This window comes from Panthera leo, chromosome D3, assembly GCF_018350215.1.
Source record: "Panthera leo isolate Ple1 chromosome D3, P.leo_Ple1_pat1.1, whole genome shotgun sequence".
In the NCBI taxonomy this organism is placed as follows: Eukaryota; Metazoa; Chordata; class Mammalia; order Carnivora; family Felidae; genus Panthera; species Panthera leo.
Genome location: NC_056690.1, coordinates 86,556,373 through 86,582,437, shown reverse-complemented (window position 1 = coordinate 86,582,437; position 26,065 = coordinate 86,556,373). Strand labels below are relative to the sequence as shown.

The 26,065-nt window shown below is 38.1% G+C and overlaps 1 protein-coding gene and 1 long non-coding RNA gene across 9 annotated transcripts in view; one reads left to right on the top strand and one right to left on the bottom strand.

Annotated features, from left to right (window-relative positions):
* Positions 1-26,065, top strand: part of RTTN (rotatin) — a 161,698-nt gene that overhangs the window by 4,151 nt on the left and 131,482 nt on the right. For 4 of the 8 annotated variants that reach the window (XM_042909789.1, XM_042909788.1, XM_042909787.1 and 1 more), the window contains 7 exons: positions 1,653-1,743; positions 2,886-3,000; positions 3,929-4,079; positions 7,079-7,244; positions 9,641-9,822; positions 12,028-12,143; positions 23,379-23,549. In XM_042909789.1, coding sequence (XP_042765723.1) covers positions 1,653-1,743; positions 2,886-3,000; positions 3,929-4,079; positions 7,079-7,244; positions 9,641-9,822; positions 12,028-12,143; positions 23,379-23,549 — 992 coding nt within the window. Of the gene's footprint in view, positions 1-1,652; positions 1,744-2,885; positions 3,001-3,928; positions 4,080-7,078; positions 7,245-9,640; positions 9,823-12,027; positions 12,144-23,378; positions 23,550-26,065 lie in introns of those variants that run through there. The other 4 variants (XM_042909790.1, XM_042909792.1, XM_042909793.1 and 1 more) reach the window with 4 other exon arrangements.
* The window catches only part of LOC122203208, a 37,195-nt gene continuing 16,388 nt past the window's right edge, over positions 5,259-26,065 (bottom strand). The window contains exon 3 of the long non-coding RNA XR_006195085.1: positions 5,259-5,376. This is a non-coding gene — a long non-coding RNA (uncharacterized LOC122203208). The remainder of the gene's footprint in view (positions 5,377-26,065) is intronic.

Below are 26,065 nucleotides of genomic sequence, written 5' to 3'. Positions count from 1 at the left end.
TTAGATGTCTGGCTGGGTCTCTGCTCACGTGTCGCCTTCTCAGAGAGGCCTTCCTGAGGACCCAAGTGATCACTTTCTAGCTATGTTTAGGTTTCTAACAAAGATCGTCTGAAATCACATACTAATTTACCTCTTCTTTGTCTTCCTTGTTATAAGCTTAATGATAGCTTTGAACATTGCTCATCCCCAGCGTGCAAAACTATGCCAAAAGCATAGTAGGTGCTCAGTATATATTCTTTGAGTGAACGAATGAATCTTCAGCCTCTTTGTCCCGGTGAAATTGATATTGTTAATATCCCCATTTTAATGATGAAGGCACTGAGGCTTGGAAAGGATGAAACCTTTGTTCCAGTTGATGCAGTTAGGGAATAATTAAGTGAGCATGTACCTGACATTTTATTGCCTGCATGGTTGAAAAGAAAACGTTGTGTCCAAGGGTGTATCTGTTCCTGTCAAGTATTTCATTTAACTCAGTTTGGAAGCCGTCTGTTATTAAAAGCCTTTCATAGAAACTCTGGTTGAATAACAGCATAAGAAAGAACTGAAAACTTGTTTAGCTGTTAAAATACTTTACCTTTTCTTTCTGTGAAAGTTTTGTTAGGCTTGTGAGGGAGCTTTGGTTTTGAGATGGTAGTTTCTTTGTGTTTGTGATTTGGAGGCTTCACTGAGTGTCGGGGAGAGACATCTGAAGGGAGAGAGTGTGTCCAGGGCTGAGAAGGTGGCACCTCGAGTGCAGCTGCTAAAAACGTTAGGGACCATTGAGATGGTAAAATGCTATGTGAGTTGCAGTTTGTGGGTTAATGATAGGGGCTTATTTTGGACCCATTTTTTGTGTGCAGTAGAGGTCTGTCCTTCCCTCCACCCCCCTCTTACTTTTCTGTGAAAAAGTAAACCCTGCTTGTGTGTTGGCACTTTTGAAAGAAGCAACTGTGCTATATTTGGGAATTTAATAATACTGTTATCTAAATTCAGTGATTCCGTGCTCTTTTCAGAGCATTTGGCGGAAAGACTGTTTGCCACTTGGAAGGGTTTCTGTAGATACTGCATACTGTTTCTCAGCTTTGCCACCTTAATTTGTACAATATAAGATTTGTTTAAAACATAATTGGAATGGGTTAGTTTAAAATTGTGTTGGTTTCTCAGATTTCTTTTAATCTGGTTTGAGTGCTGATATTTGATCTTCAACCTTATGGTTTTTAAGTCGTCTTCAAAGAGGCTTAAACATCTAACACCATGAAGGATATTTGAACATGCCTAATTTTTAAATATACTATATGATTATGTCTATTTCATTTTTAAGTTCTACAATTAAAGGCCTCCAAATGCCAGTTCCTTTCATGTTAAATTTAAGCTCTGTGTTTTGGTTAGCCACAGGGCACAATAGAAAATGTAATTCAAGTTCTAAATGTCATTCAGTATTGGTTTGTATTTAATGCTCTTCTAATAACAATAATGTATGGGTTTTGTGTAAAATATGAAAACAGCTCTGTTATTTATCCTGTTAGGGAACAAATTTGCAGCTGACCTTGTTTAGTATATTTTAGGTTACTGTAAGGTGTAACTTTGAAGACTTAAGGGTAAAGCCTTGCTCTTAACATTGGGAGTCTATTAACTTGTCTTTGATCCCTTAAATTTTGCTGTTCCATTAACAGTAAATCAGACTGTGAAGTGTTTGAAGTTTTCTACATTTCCCTGGCTCCCCCTGACTACAACAGATAGACATGTTCTCTGCTCTAATGAAAGGTACGGTGCCTGGCATGTGTCAGGCATTTTGGTTCATTGATAGCCATTACATCTGGTTGTTATTATCATACATTTTCACCAGCAAAAAAGATACTAAGTGTCTGTGACAGGCAGTACTGGGAGTATATGAATGATTTTCACTGTTTCAAAGAGCAATTTAGAAAATTCCTATTTGCTGTTATCAGGCTACACATCTAGTTGTTTTTTTTGTTTGTTTTTTTTGTGATTGGAGTCATGTATACTTCTTGGTGACATATGAGTCATCTCTTATTGACCAGATTGATTGGCCAAAGCTTATGCCCTTGGTTAATAAAAATGGGAAAAATTAAGCATAAATGCAGTCTTTTTTAGTGGACAGTATATTCAGTGGGCAGTAGAAAGACCAGTGTGCTAGAATTAGGATGACATAAGCAGCTACAGGCTGTTAAATGCTTTTTGATGCTGGCACTCCTAAGGCATCATTAAATTCTCTTGGAATAACCTATTGAAGAGGTGGGTACACGTAGGAAAGGGGCAGGCAGTCTGAGTTGGGCCCCCAGGAAGAGACACAGTTTGTAGTACACCCCTTTGGGTGGTGGATGGTGGGCTGGAGCTGGGCCGAGAGGGGGGCGTGTGGATTCTGCTATATCCCTAGGGGGTCACATATTGTCTGAGAAGGTGAGGGGTGTCCTCTGCGGTAGGAGGGGAATCCCAGCTTGACTCACTAGCTTGGGGAAGAGCAGTAATAAATCTAATTTCTAGAATTAAACTCTACGTTTCCTGTTATTTTTTCTGTGTTACTTCCTAATTCGTTTAGCGAATTTCATGGCATTCTGTGCCCTTTGACTTCATTGATCTCATTTATAGCATTGTGATTTTGTTGGCCTACTGTGGTGGATACTGTGTAGTGCCTGTTGTCGAGGAGGCTCTAGTGGGGGTTAGAAAGTCAACAGGCAATTGCTGTTGCACCGAATATAGGCATATGGAAGAAGGACCTATCCTAGAGTTCCTGATTACGGAGTAGATCTAGGAAGGCTGCCCAGGGAAGTGAAGTCTCAATTGAGACCTGAAGGACTGTTAGTAGAGTCATTACGCTACTAGGTTACTTGGAATCTGGTACAGATAAGCTCTTTTTAAAAATAAATAATGCTATCTTTTTGTAGCTCTTTAAGAAGTAGTAACCACACTTTAATCTGGAATACCTGTGAACTATTGAAGGATGTTATCATGCAAGATTTTCCTGCTGAAATTTTTCTTCAAAGGCCAAAAATTGTTCAGGTATGAATCCTCTGTAATTGTTGTAGATTTGGAAATAGAGAACTTTTTTACAATGAAACAGATTTTGCAAAGTAGGAGTCCTTGGGAAGGAGTGTGCACTATTATATTTATAAAATGAAGTGTTTGGTTACTGAAACCACTTGTGCTCTTCTTTGGGTGGTGGTAGTTCTTCTGATCAGAGGTGGTCTCTTTTGACACACACAAGTAAGTCCAGTTTGACCACCTTGAATTTACCTTTTATGGGTTGCATAAGGGGAGAATAGACTTTGGAAATTGAAGTTGGGCAGCAGTAACCATTCTTCATCTAAGAATACCATTGTTTTTTGAATATGTAGGATGTGTAAGGCACAGGGCTGGATGCCGGGGAAATAGGGCAATGAGCAATTCAGATAGATTCTGTGGTTTATATGGTAGAGCTTGGGATGTGGGGTCTAGGGTTGTGGCCTATCTGCAGCAGCTAGTGATGCCTCAGCACCCTCGCTCCGTAATCACAGGGCTGAATGGAGGCCCCTGAATGGTAAGTATGAAGACACAGTGTGACAATGGCAGTTGTCAGAAGGCAGCAGAGGAGAGGAAAGCTGTTAGCTGCCAAAACGTGGCAAGATGATTTAGCTGTTTGAGATGCTGAAGGCTTGCTGTTATTTTTAAAAACTACTTCGTAACTTACGTCCTGAATGGGGAGTAATTCATGTTCTCCCAGAATAGGTACTCCACCTACACACTTTAGATGCAACAAACACGGACTCTTTTTAAATTTTATTGTCTCGCTTTATCCCATTGCTAAGTCATTTTTGCCTATTTCCGTTTCTTATGTCTTACAAATATTTTACAAGTTATTTGCTTTCCTTTGATTGTTCATTTAACCTTACTTAAACTCCACACCCACTTTCATTGATCATTTTCATTCATTTCATTCATCATATTTCAGAGCCTTTTATCTCTGTTGAAACTGGCCTTTGGAGGAGACGGAAAGCATCGCCTGGCCTTACAGTCTGTGTCCTGTTTGCAGCAGCTGTGCGTGTATTTAAGAAACAGACTGAACTTTCACCGTGATCCAGGTTTTTTCTCTAGTAAACAAGGTATTTATGTTTATTTATTCATTAGTCACTGGTGGTATTTGCAGATTTTTCTGAGAAGTTTCTATTATTCTTACTGTGTAAATATTCACAGCATAAACTCCTCATTCCTAAAGGCAATCAGATAATCACTTGAAAACCAATCGTGTGAGTGACAGAACCACTCATGATCCTGTCCTTTTTTTTTTTTTTTTTGATAAGAACCATTTGCAAGATTTTTTTCTTTTCTCTTAGGCATATACTGATGTTGGGAGCCAGGGGTTAGAATTCTGAGTTCAACTATTTATGTGGGACCTTGGGCATTTTAGAAGTTACTTGTTGTATTAATAGATTGGTTTAAAAAAATAACAATTTGTATTTTTTTAATAAATATATTTTTTTAACTTTTGGGTATATTTTATGTTTATTTATTTTTAAGTAACCTCTCCACCCAACATAGGGCTTGGACTCACAACCTCGAGATCAGAAAGTTGCATCCTGTACCAACTGAGCCATCCAGGTGCTCCTGATTTGTATTTTATGAAAACTTTTTATGCGGCTTGTGATGTAGTTAGAGTATTTATAATATGATAGCAGTGCCAGACTTTTAAGGGAAAAAGCACCACCTAATGGCCAACTAGAGCACTCGGCCGGCTTTGTCGGCAGTATTTACAGCTTAGAAATTCTGTGCACTTATGCCATATGCATTGAAAGTTGAATATTAAATTACAGTGATTTGTCATCATGCTTCACAGTTAATCCCATTCTGTTCAGAGTTTCGCTGATCCTATGCTACTTGAATACTTATGCTATACATTAGGTTTATTATAGGTCTCAGAGGGTATAGGGTTCCTCATTAACATTTGAGGAATGTTAGCAATGACTGATAGCAGAGAGCTTGTGGATACCCCATATTTCATCAGAATAAGAGTTATAATATTGATAAAAGTATTATCTTTGAAGATTTACTCATGTATTAAATTTTTATTTATCACCAACTATATGCTGACTGATATTCTAGTCTCTAGGGGGTACAACACTGAGCAAAACAGATAAGGTCCCCACCCTTCTGAGCTCATCCTTGAGAAGGTTGGGGACAGGTAATAAACAAGCAAACAAGTTTGTTTCAGATCAGAAGTGCTCAAAGGAAATAGGCAGGGTGATGTGACTGAAAATGACAGGGGAAGTGAGGCTTACCTGGATAGGATGGGTGGGGAAGGCCCCTCAGAGGAGGTGACCTGAGGGGCGAGGAGGAACCATCCCCTTGAAGAGCTGCAGGAACTGTATTCCTGGAAGGTCGGAGGCCTTGGGAGGTGATATTCTGGAGGAACAGAAAAAAGGCAGACATGTGACTGAAATGTAGTAAATGGGGAGCGGGGAGCAGAGAGGGAAATGAAGTGAGAACAGAGGTAGCTAGGGGCCGACTGTATTGGGACTTGTAGATCTTGGTAAGGATTTCATATTTTCTTTGAAGTGCGGTAAGACGCTCTCGGAGAGCTTTTTTTTTCTCCTCCTGAAAATGCCTTTATTTTACTTAATTCCTTTAAAAAATTACGGTAAAATATGTAGCACAAGCCATTATAGCCATTTTAAAATGTGCAATTTTGTTGGCATTATTACATTCACACTCTTATGCACCCATCACCATTTTCTGTTCTCAAATGTTTTTCATCACCCTAAATAGAAGATCTGTGACCATTTAGCCCTATTCCCGTGTCCCCTTCCCTCTGCAGCCCCTGGTAACCTCTCTACATTCTGTTTCTAAATTTGTCTGTTCTTGGTATCTCATACAAGTGGAATCATACAATATTTGTCCTTTTGGGTGTGGTTTATTTCACTTAGCATGATGCTTCCAAGGTTCATCTGTATTGTAGCTGTGTCGGAATTTCACTCCTTTTTCTGTATACACCACATTTGTTTATACGTTTATCTGTTGCTGGACCCGGGAGTTGTCCTCATGTTTTGGCTGTTGTGAATAATGTCCGTGAACATAGGCATATCTCTTTGAACCCGTTTTCAGTTCTGTCGGGTATATACCTAAGAGTGGAATTGCTGGGTCATATGTTAATTTCACCTTTAGCTCTCTGAGGAACCACCAAACTGTTTTCCACACTAGCTGCCCCATTTTATATCCCCACCATAACCTGTGAGGCTTCCAGTTTCTCTATATGTTGCTAACACTCGGTTATTTTCCCTTTTTAAAATCCTAGTCCTCCTAGTAGATATGAACTGGTATTTCACTGTGGTTCTGGTAAAGACTCCTGACTAATGACTAGGGATTTTCCTAGTGACTTTTTATGTGCTTATTGGCCATTTGTATGTCTTCTTTGGAGAAATGTCTTTTAAAGTTCTTTGTCCATGTTTAAATTGGGTGTTTTTTTTTTTTTTTTTTTTTGTTGTTGTTGTTGTTGTTGTTTTTGTTGTTTTAGAAGCTCTTTATATATCCTGGTTACTAAGTCCTTTTTAGATATATGATTTGCAAATATTTTTTCCCAGTCTGTAAGTTGTCAGTTTCTTGATAATGTCCTTTGATTTTGATGAAGTCCGATTTATCTGTATTTTCTTTGGTTGTACTTTGGTTTCAGATCTAAAGATCCGTTGCCAAGTCCAAGATCATGAAGATTTACCTCTATATTTTCCGCTAAGAGCTTTATAATTTTAACTCTCATATTTAGGTTGTTGATCCATTTTGAGCTAATTTTTGCATGTGGTTTGAGGTAGGGTTTCTTGTGGACTTATGAGCAGGGATGTGCCTAATCTGCTGTTTTGCCTTGGTGGTCCCAAATGTTCCAAGTCAGTAATGCCGGCTAGAGGCTGCATGTAATCAGGCCAGTTAGAGGTACACCTAATGTTAGATGCAAATGCTAAGTGAATACTTGCAGAAAAGAATACTTTACTTTTACCCCAAGAGAAGCATTTCTACTATTTTAACTTTGTTACTGTTTTTTGAAAGAATGATGTAAATTCTTCATAATCATAATTTGTCTCTACTGAGGGATAATTTTTTTCTTTTTTCCTCTCAGATACAGTTTCCCAAAATTCTTCTTTGTCTTATTGTCATGAAGCTAGAGCTGTTCATCATTCCCAGAATCCTTCTCCAGGAAGCAGTAGCCCCCGGCCTTCTGTGGTTGGACGCACAGGTCAGCGACCCAGGGGAGACGGTCAGGATTGGGACGCAGTGTCTTCCAGGTGACTGTTGAAAAGCCCAGTTAACTTGTGTGTGTGTATTTTACTTTGAGAGGGAGATTAACGTTTTTCTCTGTCTTCTCTCTTGGAAAATTACCACAGGTATTGGCCTTGTGTTAAACCAGTGGTTTTCATACGTTTTGACAATGACCCGTAGTACGAAATAATATTACATGCAACTCAATACTCAGTACACAGACGTATGCTCTGCATGTATGTGCATGTATGTATGTTTCCCTGTGTGTATGTCTGTGTGTGTGTCCCTGCCAAAACACAATGTTCACAAAATAGTACTTTGATTCCATATGCTACATAGTGAGCTATATTTTCTCTTCCTTTCTATTTCATTAGAAAAACAATGAGGATTCTGGCCCATTTAATTGTTTTTATTAGCCATAGATGAAATGTGATCTAGTTTAAAAGCATAATTTTAAATGATAGGTACATTTTAGTAAGATTTAATTTTTTTAAATGTTTTATTTATTTTGAGAGAGAGGGCGCACGTGTGTGAGAGGGAGGGCAGGAGGGAGAAGGAGAGAGGGAGAATGTAAAACAGGCTTCACGCTCAGAGCAGAGCCCATCGTGGGGCTCAGTCCCTTGTGTCTGATCCAGACCTGAGCCAGAATCAAGAGTCAGATGCTTAACTGACTGAGCCACCCAGGTGCCTCTTTGATAATATTTTAAACCCATATTTGTGACTCTAACCGTAAGTTTTAAAAGATTTTTGAAAGTTTATTTACTTATTTTGAGAGCAAGAAGAGTGAGCAGGGGAGGGGCAGAGAGAGAGGGAGAGACAAAGAATATCCCAAGCAGGTTCCACACCATCAGCACGGAGCCTGACGTGGGGCTCGAACTCGTGAACCACAAGATCATGACCTGAGCTGGAACCAAGAGTTGGGCATTTAACCGTCTGAGCCACCCAGGTGCCCCTCTAATCATAATTTGGGTGTATCAGTATTTACTATTAAAGGGAATGATTGGAGACTGTAAAGGAAAGTTCCTTTAAAGTGCACAATTTATGGTATTTTACTCATTTGTGTAAATACAGATTTCTACACATCAGCTTTGCTTAAAGGGGCTGGCATGGTGTTTGTGTGTTAGCTCATTCTTGTGCCACAAGCATCTTATAAACATGTTAGTCTCTTCGGTGTCGTTCTAATAAACGCTCAGGGAGATGAACGCTTGTCTGTTGGCGTCATTATTTTCTCACGATGCTGCTGCCACCAACTGACACTGACTGATGTTGGCTGCGTGCTTGGTGTTTCGCCGAGTGCCGTACGTGCTTCATGGCCTTCCGTTGTCCTCCCGGTCCTGTGATAGCATTGGTATCATCATCCTTGTACAGGAAAGCCTGGTTCGGAGGTGCAGGGCGCCTTACCCCAGCTCATACGGTTGGTGAGAGGGCCGGGGTATAGACAGTAGGATCTGAGAGCCTGTGCTCCTGACCCTTCCGTAGGAGCTGGTGTTGGTCAGGCACGGCTTTTCTCGTTACTCTTCCAGAGCCTGTCTGCCTCATTCTCTAAGCTGTATCTACTGTGCTATAGCTAATGCTTCTGAATTTTCGCTCCTGAGTGAACACCTTCCTCAAGGGGCCTTTGAGACTAGAGAGAAGCCCACCTCATTTTCGTATTTTGGGATGTTGAAATTGAACAAATGACAAAACATAGATTTGGGGAGTTTTACGTGCTCAACAGCATTAGGGTATCTGTGGTTCAGCTTCGATTGTGGATAACATTAAAAGTCAAAAATTTTGAGGTCCTTGGTAATTGTGAGGTTCAGGCCTTTCTATGGCACTTTATCCCCACACCACCACTTTACAACTAAGGTGGGAATTTTTAATGAAGAAAGCCAAGAAAGGTGGGATGTTCTGCTCTTTGGTACATTTTCAAAATCATTACGTGATGTTGAGTGCACTAAATGAAGTCATTCATTTCTCCTCTTATTTTTCTGGCATTTTCTAGCATTCTTCGGTTGTGAACATTGGCTCACTTAGAACATTTGGTGAAAATCACACAAAATCTAGGAAACTATGTAAATGATTCAGTTTTGCCTCTATAAGTCGATTACAGAAGAACTTTGCTCTGAATTGGCTTGCTCTTCTGTAGAAATGAACAGGTTCTTTGTGCTCATGTTGACTGCTGCTACAGGAATTCTGAGACCATCCCTTTTGAAAAGCAATATATATAAATGCGTTTTTGGTTTCATTTACGATTTGAGCCATCTTTATGCAGTTTAGTCTCGTAAATTTGTCAAGGTTTCACAGATCTGAGCACAGTGGTCGCGTGAGGCAGTATGGTTGTGTCCAGTGTGGGGCTTTTAATGTGCCAGACAGCAGGTGGGCGGTACAGCTCTCTGTGGCCGTTTCCATATTCAAGGGTTGTCGTTTGTTGACTTTCCAGTGGGAGCGGGAGTCATGCCCCCGTACACTCCAGGGTGTCTGTGCCTTCGCCTGTGGACATGGCGCACATAGAGCTGCCGGAGCTGGAGACCGAAGATGTGCTGGAGCTACAGTTCCTCCAGCTCAGTCTTCCCCAGTTCTGTGTCTCTGTCCTGGAATCGGCAGTTCCTCTCTTAAGAACAGGTTAGTTCTTTTTGTATGATTGGTGCTTGTTTGTCCGTTTTCTGGGGCTCTTAGTTTTCTTTCTTTCATCTTCCGTGTTGGGACCTTTAGAGCTTGTATTTACGTATCTTTTGGGACACAAATCCTTAAGAACTTAGGAAGGCCGTTATTGTCTTCTGAGTAAATGTGGATGCCCTTCCATCTGTGGCTTTTCATTGCCCAGGCTTCCACCTCTGTATGGCTGAACGTAAGCACTGAAAGGACAGTGTGGCTGGGTTCAGTTAGAGAAGGTGGGCGAGCGTGAATAGGTCAGGACAAAAAGATCTTCGGCTTTTGCCCTTTGGAAACTTTCTGAGTGGCTCTCAGTTATTCAGTCTTCCCACTCAGTTCGTAGTAAGCCGTGAAACATGTGAAAAATAGAAATAAACCCCAAAGTAGATTCTTACCTTTGTAGTCATTTCTTTTTCTAAAAACCCCACACCCCAAAGCCCCCAAACATTGTGGAGTTGCTTTTTCTCTCAAATGTGCTGGGTAGATTTGCAAAGATGTACTGAAGTATGCATTGTAACGTAGTTGTAATTCTAGGAAAGGGTGATGAGAACGGTAACAGCGTGGCTGCTGTCCCACGGAGTCTGGTCCTGACAGTGGTTTCCGCGGGACTTCCTGCCTCGCTCAGCCATCACGTTCGGCCTCGCGTGCGTCACCGCACGTGCTCCTCTCACAGCCATTTTATCTTTCCATAAGTGCTAGTTACTACTTTTATCTCTGTTTTACAAATGAGAAACCTGCGGTTTAGAGTGGTTTAGAAGCCGATCCAAAGGCAAGCAGCTAAAACAGAGGCTTGAACCCAACGTCCACGCTCTTAAGACCTTAGCATATTGCGAGCAGTAATGATTTTTTATTCTGTAACTCTATACGTTTTTTGTAGTTGATAACCTTGTTGAGATATGAATACAAGATAAACAAGATTTGCCTTTTTTGCTTTGTAATGGCTCAATAAAAAAATCTATCCCATTTGAATGGTTCTTTAAGCTCTGTGGCTTATTTTTGCATTCTTGAAGGTGGTGGTGAGGGAAGCAGGATGTAGGGCTGTGTTTGCGAAGCATTAAACATTTTTTTATCCTGTGGAAAACCATATACCCTAACTTACCATAGACTGAATAACTGCTTCCAGGAGTTAGAAGGACACAGTAATTCACGTACTCGTAATGTGAAATGAAGGAGGAGCGGAACTTTGGCATCATAAAGTGTACACGTTTGTCTGCGTGGTAGACTGAGAAGAGTGTTTTAGATGTAATGATTTTGCATTTAACCTTTTCTTAATTTGCTGTAAAAAGTCACATTGATAATTATAAAGCTATATCTTGGTACATAAAATTTTCTAAATGTCCTCTTGCCCTTTTGTGATAAATTATTGCGTTATTTGTAATTATTCAATATCATAAGAGATTTCCAAGAGAACTTGCTGCAGCTGTTCTAAAGAAACAATTAATCTAGACCCTTATGATCTGGCAGTTTGTTTTACTTCTCTCGTTGGAAATTGACCTCTGGTATATGGGGCAGGAAAGTCTTGATTGAATATTCACCTCACTTGTGATTTTGAATAGTAGAACTCCTATGATACTCTGTGGAGAAAAGAGATTGCGACAGCACAGTTTCTTTTGGAATTTTTTTAGAGTTTTAAGTCAGTATAGGCTTGAGAACCTATTTCAGGTGGAATGTTTTGAAGTTTCTTCAACAAACACCATCATGGACATTTATTCCTTTAGTTGGTCCAGTCCAAGCTCAGCTTCCCAGGCAACTCAGGTGTGGTGTAATACTTCTGACAAGGCTGGAGTCTTCTAGCGCTAAATAGAATAACAGAATGCATTTTCTAAACCTCACCTGGTGCTTTGTCACCTATTACATGTAACACGGAAGGTCTTGGAATTAGAAACATTTTAATCTAAGGGCATTTTTAGTTGGATTTGCTACTTTCTTTTGGAATATCTTTCTTAGTTATGAGCACACTTGATGTGTTGTGGTTAAATAGTATTGTGAATGGAACAGAAGTGTTAATGGTGATTGTAGATTCTGACTTTCCTATTCATGTCCTTCAATGATTCTGAAGTCACCAAAAAAATTAAACGAGTTTGGGGCATGACTAATGAGAGGATTGAGCACTATGATATCTAGATGTTCATTTGAAAGTTAACTTTTTTTCTTCTCTCCTATTTATATTCCTAGGGAGTAGACAAATGATAATAAGAGTTCTGGAATTGCTTGCAGAGGATGTGATACTTATTGGTGAAGCAATTTCAGCAGATATCTGGGATGACAGCAGCCTCTTTGCTATAGATATGGTGAGAATCAGTATTTTCTTTGGGATGTGATAAATAGTATCTTATTTTATTTTAGTCTTTCTAAGCTGGTTTTATTTTCTCATTAGTCTTTGAGAGCTTTCAGATACAGTATGTTTCAGGCTTATTTTGTGCATTCTGGAGTAGGCCATTTCTCTAGAAAATCTGATTACTGTCATAAATTAATTAGTTTTTTGATTCTGGTTACTTGTAATGGGGGAATGTATATCAAGATCAAAAGCAGGCCAATGGGGTATTTACAGCTACTGTGATATCATTTTTTTGTTTAGTAATTGAACTAGGAATATGTATTTTAAAAATATAAGTTCAGATTGCTATTTCTCAGATTTTAAACTTGTATTTCTTTGCTTATACTTGTATTGTTGCTCATAGAAAGTCTTAGTTCTTAGCAATAGCAACATAACTGCTTGTTAGCTTTAATCTTCAGCATATTCCAAGTAGTTTCAGAATAGCAATGTTAGTATCACTGTGGTCAGTAACTAATAAAAGTTCAAGATTTCTTTGTGGTTCTTTTTGACTTAGACTAAATCTCATTAAGAATATACAGGAAAACAATTGTGCCTTGAAGTCACTTCGAAGAATTTTCTGTTTCCAATTTATTGTACAGTTAGATTTGTTTTCATTTGTTTTTACTTTTGGGAATTGTTTTCTCCTCACCAACACGTAACTCAGGTGTTTCCCTGCCATCTTGTTTTCTGGTTTATTGTTTCTGTTTTTATTTTAGTTTTTATAAATGTAAGCAAGTTTGCTCTTCCCACTTCTTACATAAATGATAGAGTGTCATATATGGTTCTACACCTTATTTTTATAACTTAAAAATACATCCTGTGTGCACAGAATCATAGGTGTGGAGAGTTTTCCATGTCCACATGTGGAGGTATTCATCATTCTTTTTCATAGGCTGCACGTGTTTCAGTGTGTGTTTATTCACCCAGTCTCCTATTGATGGACACAATTTCTAATATAAATTATGTGATATGAATAATGTGCATATGTCATTTTATATAAATTATGCGATATGCATAATGTGCATATGTCATTTCATACATGTACAAGTGTGTTTCTAGGGTAGATTTCTTTAAGTAGGATCGCTCTATCAAAAAGGTTGTCGGAGAGAGAGTGGATATGGGGACGGGCAAAGTGGGTACAGGCTTCTAATTATGGAATATCTAAGTCATGGTGATGAAAGGTATAGCACGGGGGATACGATCCCTGATCCTGTAATAGCATGTATGGTGATGGATGGTAGCTACACTTGTGAGCATAGCATCAGGCATAGAGTTGGGGAGTCACTGTATTGTACGCCTGAAAACTAAATGTAACATTGTATGTCAACTATACTTCAATTAAAAAAGTAAATGAATTTTAAATTGTAGATATTTTTGCATTCTCCTCTTCAGCTATACCACTGCATTCACTCTCCAGCAGTTTATTAGAAAGTGTTTTCTCCTATACACTCAGCAACAGGGTTTATGGTCAGACCTCAGATTTTTGCCATTCTGCTAATTGATACATGAAATGTCTGTGTAGGATTAGTTTGTTCTTCTCTATTAGTAAAGTGGAGCATCTTTTTGTAACTTTGAGGGTCATTTTCATTTCTTTTTCTGTGAACATTCCTAGCATTTATCCACTTTTCTCTCGGGTCATTGGTCTTTTGTTCTTTTAACTGACTTCCATGAGTTCTTTATATATGAAGAACATTGGCTTTCCAAGACAGGTTGCAATATTTTTCCTTCTTTTTTTTTTTTTTTTTTTGACTTTGCAAATGATGCTTTTGACGGTGCAAAAGCTTTATTCATTTGTTTATTTAAAAAATTTGTTTTTAGTGTTTTATTTATTTTTGAGACAGAGACAGAACATGAGCAGGGGAGGGGCAGAGAGAGAGGGAGACAGAATCCGAAGCAGGCTTCAGGCTCTGAGATGTCAGCATAGAGCCTGACGCAGGACTTGAACTCACGAACCATGGGATGACTTGAGCTGAGGTCAGATGCCCAACCGGCTGAGCCACCCAGGCACCCCTCATTTGTTTATTTTTATATAGCTGTCTTTATCAGGTTATTTTTGAAAAATTGGTTCTGGATTTTGAATCATAGTTAGATTTTCTCCACACCTTGGGGAAAATGTGCTATATCTATTTCTTGAAGTCTACATTTTTGTCTTTCAAAAGTATTTTTCTCATATAGATTTTGCACATTTCTTAGTATTTATTCATATATATGTGTGTGAATGTATATTTACATGGGTGTTTAACATCTTTATTGAAGTATAATTGACATATAGTAAACTGCACATGTTTTTTAAAGTTAAAAAAAATTTTTTTTAAATGTTTATTTCTTTTTGATAGAGGGAGACAGAGCACAAGTGGGGAGGGGCAGAGAGAGAGGGAGACACAGAATCCGAAGCAGACTCCAGGCTCTGAACTGTCAGCACAGAGCCCAACATGGGGCTTTAACCCACAAACTGTGAGATCATGACCTGAGCCAAAGTTGGATGCTTAACTGATTGAGCCACCCAGGTGCCCCTGAAAGAAGTGTTTTGAGTAGGCATGACTGATCAACATGTGTACAGGAACCCCAAAACCGTTATATTACAGCATTATTTTCATAAATCTGTAAACTACCAGAGAAATCTCCATGTAATTGGAAACCATACCCTTTGGTACATTTCAGTATATCACAAATCATTTTTCATTTTATATATTCAGTTTTAAAATTATCATCTGATTTCTTTGAAGGACTGATATTCTGTCTTTTCTATTAGAGCAAAATTTATTCATCACAAAAATATGCATTGTTTCCTATAGTTGCCAATTTTTTTCTCTTTATGTTATTTTGACTAAGATCTTTGTTTTATTAAACTTTGTTATAGGCTACCTGATCCTTGTAGATCGGGATTAGAACATAAAAAACAAACAAAATACTGTTTTTACTTAATACCAATACCCATGTGTGGAAATCTTAGACCTTGAAGCACACACACACACACACATAATACACACACATCTCTTGAAAAGAAAAACACACATTTTACAAAGGTTTAATAACATTGTTTCAGGTACTTCAATGTTTTTACCCATAAAATAGGGATAATAGTTCTTAATTTTTCTTTAGTTCTTAGGGTTATCATACTATTTGGTAGTACTTTTAGAAGATTTTCACATATTGAAGGTTTTCAACAAGTGATTTTTTTTTTCTTTGAAGTGTGAAGAATGTTTTATCAGTTGCTTCTTAAATTAACTTAAAATTTCTTGGCCAGAACATTTATCTGTAAAAGTTAGTCATTCACTTTTAACTTTTGGCTGCTGATGTTTTATGATTCAATGAATTATTTTTACTTTAAAGGTTAAATCTGTTGTAGAAGTGCCAATTGGTATGATAGAAATGTTAAATAAAACAGTACTGCTTAAAATTATATCTAATTTACTTTACTGGTTTAAGAGAATAAATGCCTCCTAGGAAAAGAATCTTATTCCTTTGGGTATATGTTAATAGAAGCAAACAATAGAGTTTCGTAATGTCCCTACTTTTATCAAGTTTAAAATGGAAGGTAGGAACAGTATTTTTGTTGAGTCATTAAAGGAACAAAATAATATATGTGTTGCTACCAATTCAGAAAGTAAATATCTGAGGATATCTAATCAAATCTTTAGACCTTTCCAAATAGTGCTGATAGCAGTCTGGTACTTCATACCTCAGTTATGTAGGCATAACTGTAGGCATAGTCAAAGGAACCTGCCCACCCCCCACATTGAATGTTTTTATTTCCCTTGAAGTAAATACAAGACAAAAACATTTTTACTGAACTTGTTATATTTTGTTAAGATAAAAAATGTTTTTTTTTTTTTAATGTTTATTTTTGAGAGAGAGAGAGAGAGAGAGAGAGAGACAGAGAGACAGAGACAGACAGAGCATGAGCAGGGGAGGGGTAGAAGAGAGAGAGGGAGTCACAGAATCAGAAGCAGGCCCCAGGCTCTGAGCTCTGAGCTGTCAGCATTGAGCCCAAGGTGGGGCCTAAACTCACAGGCGGTGAGTTCATGATGTGAGCCAAAGTCAGATGCATAACTGACTAAGTTACCCAAGCCCACCTATAAAATTTATTGTTAAGTACTTATAAAGGTTAGGTTGACCTAAAGAATGTGATTCCTTCTTTGCTTCCCTTTGAATTCAAGTCTGTTTTATCTTCATTCACATGGTAAATTCCATTCAAGGAGTGAGAATCTTTACCTCATGCCAGATAACCCCAGACTCCTGGGGCTGTCTTCTGTTCATGTTTTGCCTTTCTCCTCTCTGTGGCTGCTGTCATTGCAATGTCATGAAAAACAGTCTTTTCTCCTTATTTATGACTCATTGCGTCCACATTCTCATCTGACCTGCTGGTAACAGTTGTTCAGGCTTGTTGAAGACTTGCTGGTTGGAGTTTAAGTGGGGCCGAAAGCATTGTGAACACAGCTAGAGAGAAGGGCTTTGTGCCCAGTAAGGGCTCACTAAGGGTGAGTGAACCAGACTGTGAATTTATAATTGGGTGAGTGGAATCTCTAATTAGCATATGCCTTCCTGCTGCTGCCACCAGTCCAGAGACCGTGATTTTAGTTCACCAGACATTTCTTGATTGCCTATTATATGCTAGGCACTGGGGGTGGAAGATGACTAAGAGGCTGTTCTTTTCACTCTTATGGGAGATAGATACTTCTGTTGTGACACTCGTAAAACAGAGGTAAGCCTAGAGGGATAATAGTTCACCAAAGATAGTTTAAGGATAGCGCTTACTCTGTCCTGGTCATTGTTTAAGCACTCTGTGTTTATGAAGCCACTTAATCTTCAGGACCCTCTAAGGTGGATAATACACGTTATAGATGAGAAAATGGAAGCTGATTCTTTTTCAAGGTCACTTTAGGATTCTGTGGTTTCAATCGTGTTTTATTGCCAAGGATACCACGACACCAGTCCCAACTTAGAATCTCAGGGAAAGCCTTTTTGTAGATCATGACTGAACTGAGTCTGAAATCCTAAGATTTGGGTCAGCAAATAAAGGTAGGGCTTTTATCTGGCAGAGAGGAGGGGAATGAGAGGGAGGAAGGCATAGTGCTCACTGGTGGTGAGGGGGAGGACTGGTGAGGGCGAGCAAGCAAGACAGCATAAAACTCAAGGTGGAAGATACGGGAGGGACGCTGGTCGGCTACAGAGTCTGCTCTTAGAGGGCTTTCTACTTGATGCTGAGTGTTTTGGCCTCCCTTCCGAAGGCAGGATGAGCTTGCTCTTCTGCTTGCTGAGGTTTGCGCGTGCCACGGTGGGTGGGCGAGGTGGTGGGGCCTGTGGTGGGCTGTGGTGATGGGCGCGTGGTGGGCGCGTGGTGGGCGCGTGGTGGGCCGCCGTGGAAGGCAAGTGTGGAGGATGAGGCTGGAAGCATTGTGGGGGACAGCTCACTCCAGATGCTTCACGGTATCTACCACTTATGTTACAGTGTGTGGATGCATAGTGCAGAAATTGTGTTTACAATGTGAATTCTGTCTTGTTGAGACTATTTGGGATATTTTGCTGATCTGATTTAATTCTGTACCTTCTTTTCGTAATGACAATGAATATCCTCTGAAAACTGGCCTCCCTCCCCCTCCATCAACTACTTCATAGCCTTTTGAACATTTTTAGCCCAACAAATTAAAACTCTGGACTAGTTTCTGTTGTTTTTTAATCCTTTCTTTTCTTAAAACGTTACCACCCTGCCTTTTATTTTGCTTAGAAGAAACGCTGGGAATAGTGAAAATTGCAAGCCTGATTCTTTTTTTTTTCTTTTTAACTTTAAATCCAAGTTAGTTAACATATAGTGTAATAATGATTTCAGGAATAGAATTTAGTGATTCATCACTACATATGACACCCAGTGCTTATCCCAACAAGTGTCCTCCTTGATGCCCATCACCCATTTAGCCCATCCCCCCACCCACCTCCCTCCATCAACTCTTCAGTTTTTTCTCTGTATTTAAGAATCTTTTATGGTTTGTCTCCCTCTCTGATTTTAATATCTTTGCTTTTCTTCCTCTATGTTCATCTGTTTTGTTTCTTCCTTTTTTTTTTTTTTTAAATGTTTATTTCTGAGAGTGAGAGAGACAAAGTATGAGCAGGGGAGGGACAGAGAGAGAGGGCGACACAGAATCCGAAAGTCTTCATGCTCCAACGTGGGGCTCGAACTCATGAACTTCAAGATCATGACCTGAGCCTAAGTTGGACTTAACCCACTGAGCCACCCAGGCACCCCCATCTGTTTTGTTTCTTAAATTCCACATATGAGTGAGATCATATAATATTTGTCTTTCTCTGACTGACTTATTTCATTTAGCATAAACACTTTAGTGCCATCCACTTTGTTGCAAATGGCAAGGTTTCATTCTTTTGTTGTTGTATTTAAATTTTTTTTAAAGTTTATTTATTTTTGAGAGATAGAGACAGAGCATGAGTCAGGGAGGGGCACAGAGAGAGGGAGACGCAGAATCCAAAGCAGGCTCTAGACTCTGAGCTGACAGCACAGAGCCTGATGTGAGGCTCTAAACCACAAACTGTGAGATAATACCTGAGCCCAAGTTGGATGCTTAATTGACTGAGCCTCCCAGGTGCCCCAAGATTTCATTCTTTTTGATCACCAAGTATTATTCCATTGTGTGTGTGTATGTGTATATATATATATATATATATATATATATATATATATATATATACACACCACATTTTCTTTATCTATTCATCAGTCTATAGGCATTGGACTCTTTCCATACTTTGGCTATTGTTGATAGTGCTGCTATAAACATTGGGGTGCATGTGCCCCTTTGAATAAGCATTCCTGTGTCCTTTGGATAAATGCCTAGTAGTACAATTGCTGGGTTGTAGGGTAGTTCTATTTTTAATTTTTTTGAGGAATCTCCATACTGTTTTCCAGAGTGGCTGCACCAGTTTGCATTCCCACCAACAGAGCATAAGTGTTCCTCTTTGCATCCTCGCTAACGTCTGTTGTTGCCTGAATTGTTAATTTTAGCCATTCTGACAGGTGTGAGGTGGTATCTCATGGTAGTTTTGATTTGTATTTCCCTGATGATGAGTGATGTTGGGCATCTTTTTATGTGTCTGTTACCCATCTGGATGTCTTCTTTGGAGAAGTGTCTATTCATGCCTTTTGCCCATTTCTTCACTGGATTATTTGTTTTTTGGATGTTGAGTTTGGTAAGTTCTTTATAGATTTGGATACTAATCCTTTATCTGATATGTCATTTGCAAATATCTTCTCCCATTCTGTCGGTTGCCTTTCAGTTTTGCTGATTATCTCCTTTGCTGTGCAGAAGCTTTTAATTTTGATGAGATCCCAATATTTCATTTTTTCTTTTATTTCCGTTGCCTCTGGAGACATGTCAAGTAAGAAGTTGCTGTGGCAGAGGTCAAAGAGGTTGTTGCCTGATTTCTCCTTGAGGATTTTGATGGCTTCCTGTCTTATGTTTAGGTCTTTCATCCATTTTGAGTTTATTTTTGTGTATGGTGTAAGAAAGTGTCCAGGTTCATACTTCTGCATGTTGCTGTCCAGTTTGCCTAGCATCATTTGCTGAAGAGACCATCTTTTTTTCCATTGGATATTCTTTCATGCTTTGTCAAAGATCAGTTGGCCATACATTTGTGGGTCCATTTCTGGGTTCTCTGTTCTGTTTCATTGATCTGTGGGTCTGTTTTGGTGCCAGTACCATACTGTCTTGATGATTATAGCTTTGTAATACAGCTTGAAGTCTGGAATTGTGATGGCTGCGGCTTTGGTTTTCTTTTTCAGGATTGCTTTGGCTATTCGGGGTCTTTTCTGGTTCCATACAAATTTTAGAGTTGTTTGTTCTAGCTCTGTGAAGAATGCTGGTGTTATTTTGATAAGGATTGCACAAGCCTGATTATTGTAGTACTTTCTTTTTATACTATTTTGAGAAGCACTCAATTCATCTTTGGACTTATTAAGGTTATTTGAAATAGTTTCACAAGAAAATAGACTTTTTAGAAAAAGCTCTATAATACTGAGATCTTCAATTAATGTTCATGAATTTAAATTACAAATTGTCAAAGTTAATGTTGAATAACATATATTGTTTGTAGGTATATAAAAGTAGTATTTTGGGGCGCCTGGGTGGCTCAGTTGGTTAAGCGTCCGACTTCGGCTCAGGTCACGATCTTGCAGTATGTGAGTTCGAGCCCCGCATCGGGCTCTGTGCTGACTGCTCAGAGCCTGGAGCCCGTTTCAGATTCTGTGTCTCCCTCTCTCTCTGACCCTCCCCCGTTCATGCTCTGTCTCTCTCTGTCCCAAAAATAAATAAATGTTAAAAAAAAAAAAAATTTAAAAGTAGTATTTTAATGGAGAAGTGCTAGGTGGAAGAATTGTCTGTCAATATTAATACTGTTACTGTGTTTCTAGTTTGTTTTCTTTGGGCTGATAGTTATTAATATAATGGCCTCTGGTTTAAATTTTATTAATTTTTAGTTTTATTTTCTTGGGATTAGAGAAGATAGCCTTAAATATGTACTGAATTTTTCATTGTGGGTGAATAAATAGTTTTTGCCAGTGTTTCTTGGAAACGTGAGGAGTTGTAGTCTTTGAAATGATCAAAGTTTATATCTACTTATTTATAAATTAAGTTAAAAATGACTGGGCTAAAACCTGTTAAACCATCTTTGTTTCAATAACAGATTTTGCTTGATATTGTTTGTTTTTCAGACCACAAAGACTCAATTCATATTGGGTCTTTACTCTTAATTATGCATTTCATCAAGAGAAAATAACCCCCTTTATCCAATTTTTTTTGCCCCTAATTATTCATTATTCATATTTCATAGATTTTGCTCATATTTTACTACACATTTAATTTTTAACCTTTTATGTGCAAAGATAAAGGTGTCCTTTTATTTTTATTTTTTATTTTTAAAATTTTTTTAAGATGTCTTTTTTTAAATATGTGTCAATTATTAATTTTGTTTTTTTCCTTCAACATGAAATCTTATTTGATTTATAGGAAAATTTAAACACTTTTTTTGAGTGAGTGAGAGAGAGAGAGAGAGAGAGAGAGGATGAGCAGAGGAGGGAGAGAAAGGGAGAGAAAGAATGTTAAGCAGGCTCCATGCTTGTTGTGGAGCCTGACACGAGGTTTGATCCTACTACCCTGGGATCACGACCTGAGCTGAAATCAAGAACTGGACCCTTACCCTACTGAGCCACCCAGCCACCCCCATTTTAATCCTTTTTGAGTGTATAATTCAGTGGCATTACATACATTTACATTGTTGTACAATCATTACCATTTTCTATCGCCAAAAGTTTTCTGTTATCTCAAACGGAAACTCTGTACCCACTAAACAATAACTCCTTTTCCCCCTTTCCCCGGGCCCCAGTAACTTCTATCCTGCGTTTTTCTTTATGAACTTGACTGTTGTAGACACCTCGCATAAGTGTAATGAATCATTCAATATTAGTCTTTCTGTGTCTGGCTTATTTTACTTAGCATGATGTTTTTCAAGGCTCATTCATGTGTCATGTGCCAGAATTTCATTCCTTTTTAAGGCTGAATGACATTTCACTGTACAGACAGCATACCGCATTTTGTTTATCTGTTCATATGTTGATTGACACTTTTCCAACTTTTGGCTGTTGTGAACAATGTTTCTGTGAACGTTAATGTATAAGTATGTGTTTGAGTCCCTGCTTTCGATTCTCGTAGGTCTGTTACCCAGAAATGAAATTGCAGGATCATATAGTGATTCTGTGTTTAATTTTTGAGGAACTGCCATATTGTTTCCATAGTAATGGCGCCATTTTACATCCTTACCAGCAAGTCACAGAGGTTCCAGTTTCTCTGCATCACCAACACTTAATATTTGTCTTTTTTTTGTTTGTTTTGTTTCAAGTTTGTATTTAAATTTTAGATAGTTAAAATATAGTGTAATACTGGTTTCAGGAGTAGAATTTAATGATTCATCACTTACATGTAACACCCAGTCCTCACCCAACAAGTGCCTTCCCATTTAGCCCATCCCCCCTTCAGCAACCCTCAGTTTGTTCTCTATTGTGAAGAGTCTCTTATGGTTTGCTTCCCTCTCTCTCTCTCTTTTTTTTTCCTTCCCCTGTGTTCATTTGTTTTGTTTCTTAAATTCCACACGTGAGTGAAATCACATGGTGTTTGCTTTTCTCTGACTGACTGACTTACCTTTGCGTAACACACTCCAGCTCCACTCATGTTAATAGCCATCCTAATGGAGGTGAAGCAGGATCTCACTGTAGCTTTGATCTTTTATATAAATTTTTTTTAGGCCTCATACCTTTTAGTTTGCTTCCAGTATATTCATCCTTGAATGAAAAAATTAATGGCATACATTTTTATCCTTAGTTTACAGAGTATTTCCTGTTTTTGTTTTCATATATCCTCAGTGGAAAGGTGAGAGTGAGATCTCCAGTGCTCTTTTATTCTGTCTTAGTGATGTTGTCCTTTTACCAGCTAGTTTATGGGGGAATGTCAACACATAGAAGATGTAGAGAAGATTTGGTCTCTATCATTATTGATTTGCAAGTTAGCTTTCTCTTTGTAGTTTATGTATGTCTTTCAATTTACAGGATATAACTTCTAGTTAAGTAGTAACTTACCTAGAAGTTTCTGATGGCAGAACATTTGCCTTGAAACAGCCTTTTTTACGTGAAGAGAGAACTCATAGGATTTGCTGTTTAATTGTTTTGTAATTATATGACTTTCCCTGTCACATTTCTTTAGTAATTTTAGGATCAGTTTGAGGGCAGGGATGTCTCTTGTAGTAATGCATTTCCCCCCCACTATACCTACCACTGTGTTAAGTATACAGTAGGCCTAATAAATACTTTGTGAGAGATTTACATGCTGATTTTGAACTTGTAACAATTAAGTATTAGAAACTAGGAGGAATTTATGCTTGATTAAACTTTTTTATTTATTTTTATTCGTTATTACAATTCATATTAAATATGTAAATATTGTTAGTTTAGAAAACTTTAGGTGTGCCTATTATGCACTGGTAGTATTTTAAATTATTTCAGCAGGTATTGATTATTCTTATAGGGAGGAAGAAGTTTTTGTTTGGGTTTGTTTTGTTATTTGTCATACTATTGTAAATTATTCTCCATGAAATTTTCCATACTGGCTCCTGAAATTGGTTGTTCTCCCATCTCGTGTTTAAATGTCTGCAGAAAGAGAAGCTGCTCATGGTGCTGGCGTCCCTGGGAGATGCCATGTGCTACCATAAAAGTGGTGCCAGTTCAGACCAGCCGGAGGCGGTGCTGGTGCATCACCGGATGGCCTTTGTGAGCACTTCTCTGTTCGCGGTCCGAGTCCTGCAGACGCTTCTCCCTGTTGAAAAGGTGAGGGTGGTAATGTTCCTTGTGGTTTATTGAATGTTACAAGTAAGTGTTCAGTCGTAAATTTCCTGTGCTCATTTCATGATTTCTAATGATATTAGAAAGGTAGTAATTGAGAAAGACTAACATGTTTGAACAGTTTTGACAAGTCATTTGATAGAAAAAAAATTACTTCTAAAAAAAATTCCTTTTTAGGTAACTTCTTAAAATTGTGGTGTAACATGTTTAGAAAAGTACGCCGTTCAGTGCGTTTTTACAATGCACTGTATTAAAGTGTTTAAAAAGTGACCACCACCCCAGAACATGAAATACAATGTTACCAGCATTTCAGAAGTCCCTTCCCATCAGTTACCTCTCATTCCTTTCTCCAAGCGGAACTTTCTTTCTGACTTCTGTCACTATCAATCAGTTTGTCTGTTTTTCAACATTACGTGAATGGAATTATAAGGTATGTACTTGCTCAAGACTTTTTTTTTGAGATTCATCACTTTTGTTGCTTGTAGCAGTTGTTTGTTATATAACTGTATGTTAAAGATGATTTTAGTAGGTGTACATATTTCTTTTAAATCATTTCATGACCGGTTTTTTAAAGTTTATTTGTTTTGAGAGAGAGAGAAAGAGAGTAGGGGAGGGGCAGAGAGAGAGGGAGACAAAGAATCTGAAGCAGGTTCCAGGCTCTGAGCTGTCAGCACAGAACCCAATGCTGGGCTCAAACTCACAAACCCTTAGATCATAACCTGAGCCAAAGTCAGACGCTTAACCAACTGAGCCACCCAGGCGCCCCATGACTGTATTTTTAAATAGAGGTTATATCTCTGAATTTGAATGTTAGTTGTAAAACATCTCAAATTATTCATGCACACATATTTTATAGTGTACTTACTGCAAAAAGAAAGGTGTGGCATGTTTTAGTGAAGGTATAGGAGAAATTACTGCAACTAAAGAACTATTTCCTGTGCCTTTGTTATAGACATTTGCCCTTTTGTTTTCTAGAATTCTGCATAGTGTCTAAACTCCCATATTTTTCATAATACTTACATATGCAATATATTACCAAGTCATCTGGAAAAATAAGAACAAAACATTAAATTTTAAATTTAGTATTTTGCTTTAGGAAAAAGAGCATCACTCTATTAATTTTAATTTTTACCTTTTATTCATTAGTCATTATGTTTCTAAAGAAATTTTCTGTTTTGAAGAAATTTGCCAATGTCTAAGCATTATGAATTGAAGAATTCCAGTCATGTAAGACTATAATTGCATTTAAGATATGGATGTCTCACTTTATGTAATAATATATAGCTGAAAAGTTAGTAGTGCTACATTAACTTGTTACTAAGTATTACAAATGATCAATTTATCTATAGTATTGATGTAAAGTATTGATGTAAAACATCAATTATACCATATGATTTTATTTATTGCTTTTTGACTATAGACTTTTTTTTTCATCTCTGTACTTATTTGGATAGGAATCAATTAAAGTAGAAATCAAAAATGTTTTATTTTGAGTTACTTCAGTTTTAGAATAATATAAAGCCTCTGTGTATGTGTTAGTTTTTGAAGTTAGTTCTTTTTTTATTAGTTTTTGTTTTTGAAGGCAAGTCACTATCTGTCAATTTGGTACCTTTCTTAAATACATAAATTGGCATTTCATTAGAATAGTAAATCAGGCCATGGAGGAGATTGTGATTAAGGTATTCGTTTATAGATGGTTATAATTGCTTTCATTAATAAAGTAAGAACTTTAAAATGAGATGCAGACAAAAATCCTATTCCATTGCTGTTAAATTTCTTTCGGTTCATGATTATGCTGCCCTCTGCCTGTTGCTGGCTCACCAATAATTGAAATGGAGGTTGGATTCTGAAACTTTCAACCTGGAAAGTGGTTTTTAAATATTTGAGTTACCACCTGCCAAATATGTAAATTGGAAGTTGGAAAATGATAATGTGAATCTTTGTAGAGATTTCTTGGATTTGAAATTTGGGCAAGATGACCTTGAAGGCCTTTTTGAAATGGATAATAATTGGTTTGAAAAGATTTTGAAAAATACCTATCAGCAGGTTAAAACGATGAATTGGTAATCTTATGAAAAATGATCTGTTTGGATAAATCAATTTGGTAAAAGTTAAGAGCTAAAAATACTGGCCCTGTGCTCGAAGCAGCATCCAGAGCATCGTAGGAAACTCTGGCTCTTTCTAAGCCAGCAGCCTGGGGATGCAGAAGAATTTATACCATAAGCCTTTGATTTTTTCACTGAGATATATATATCCCTAATAATTTGCTAAAGCTCATAGATTCAGAGCAGCACTTCTTAAAGTGTAATGTGCAAACAGATCACCTAGAGATCTCGTTAATGACATCTTGCATATTCTGATCCATTAGTTCTGCAGTTCTCACAAGCCCTTGGATGAGGCCGTGCCTGCTCTGAGTGGGAAGGTTCACAGAAAGCAATGTTATATCCCTCCTATCCCCCCGCCCCACCCGACTCCAGCCTTCGAGATAGTACTGTTGATTC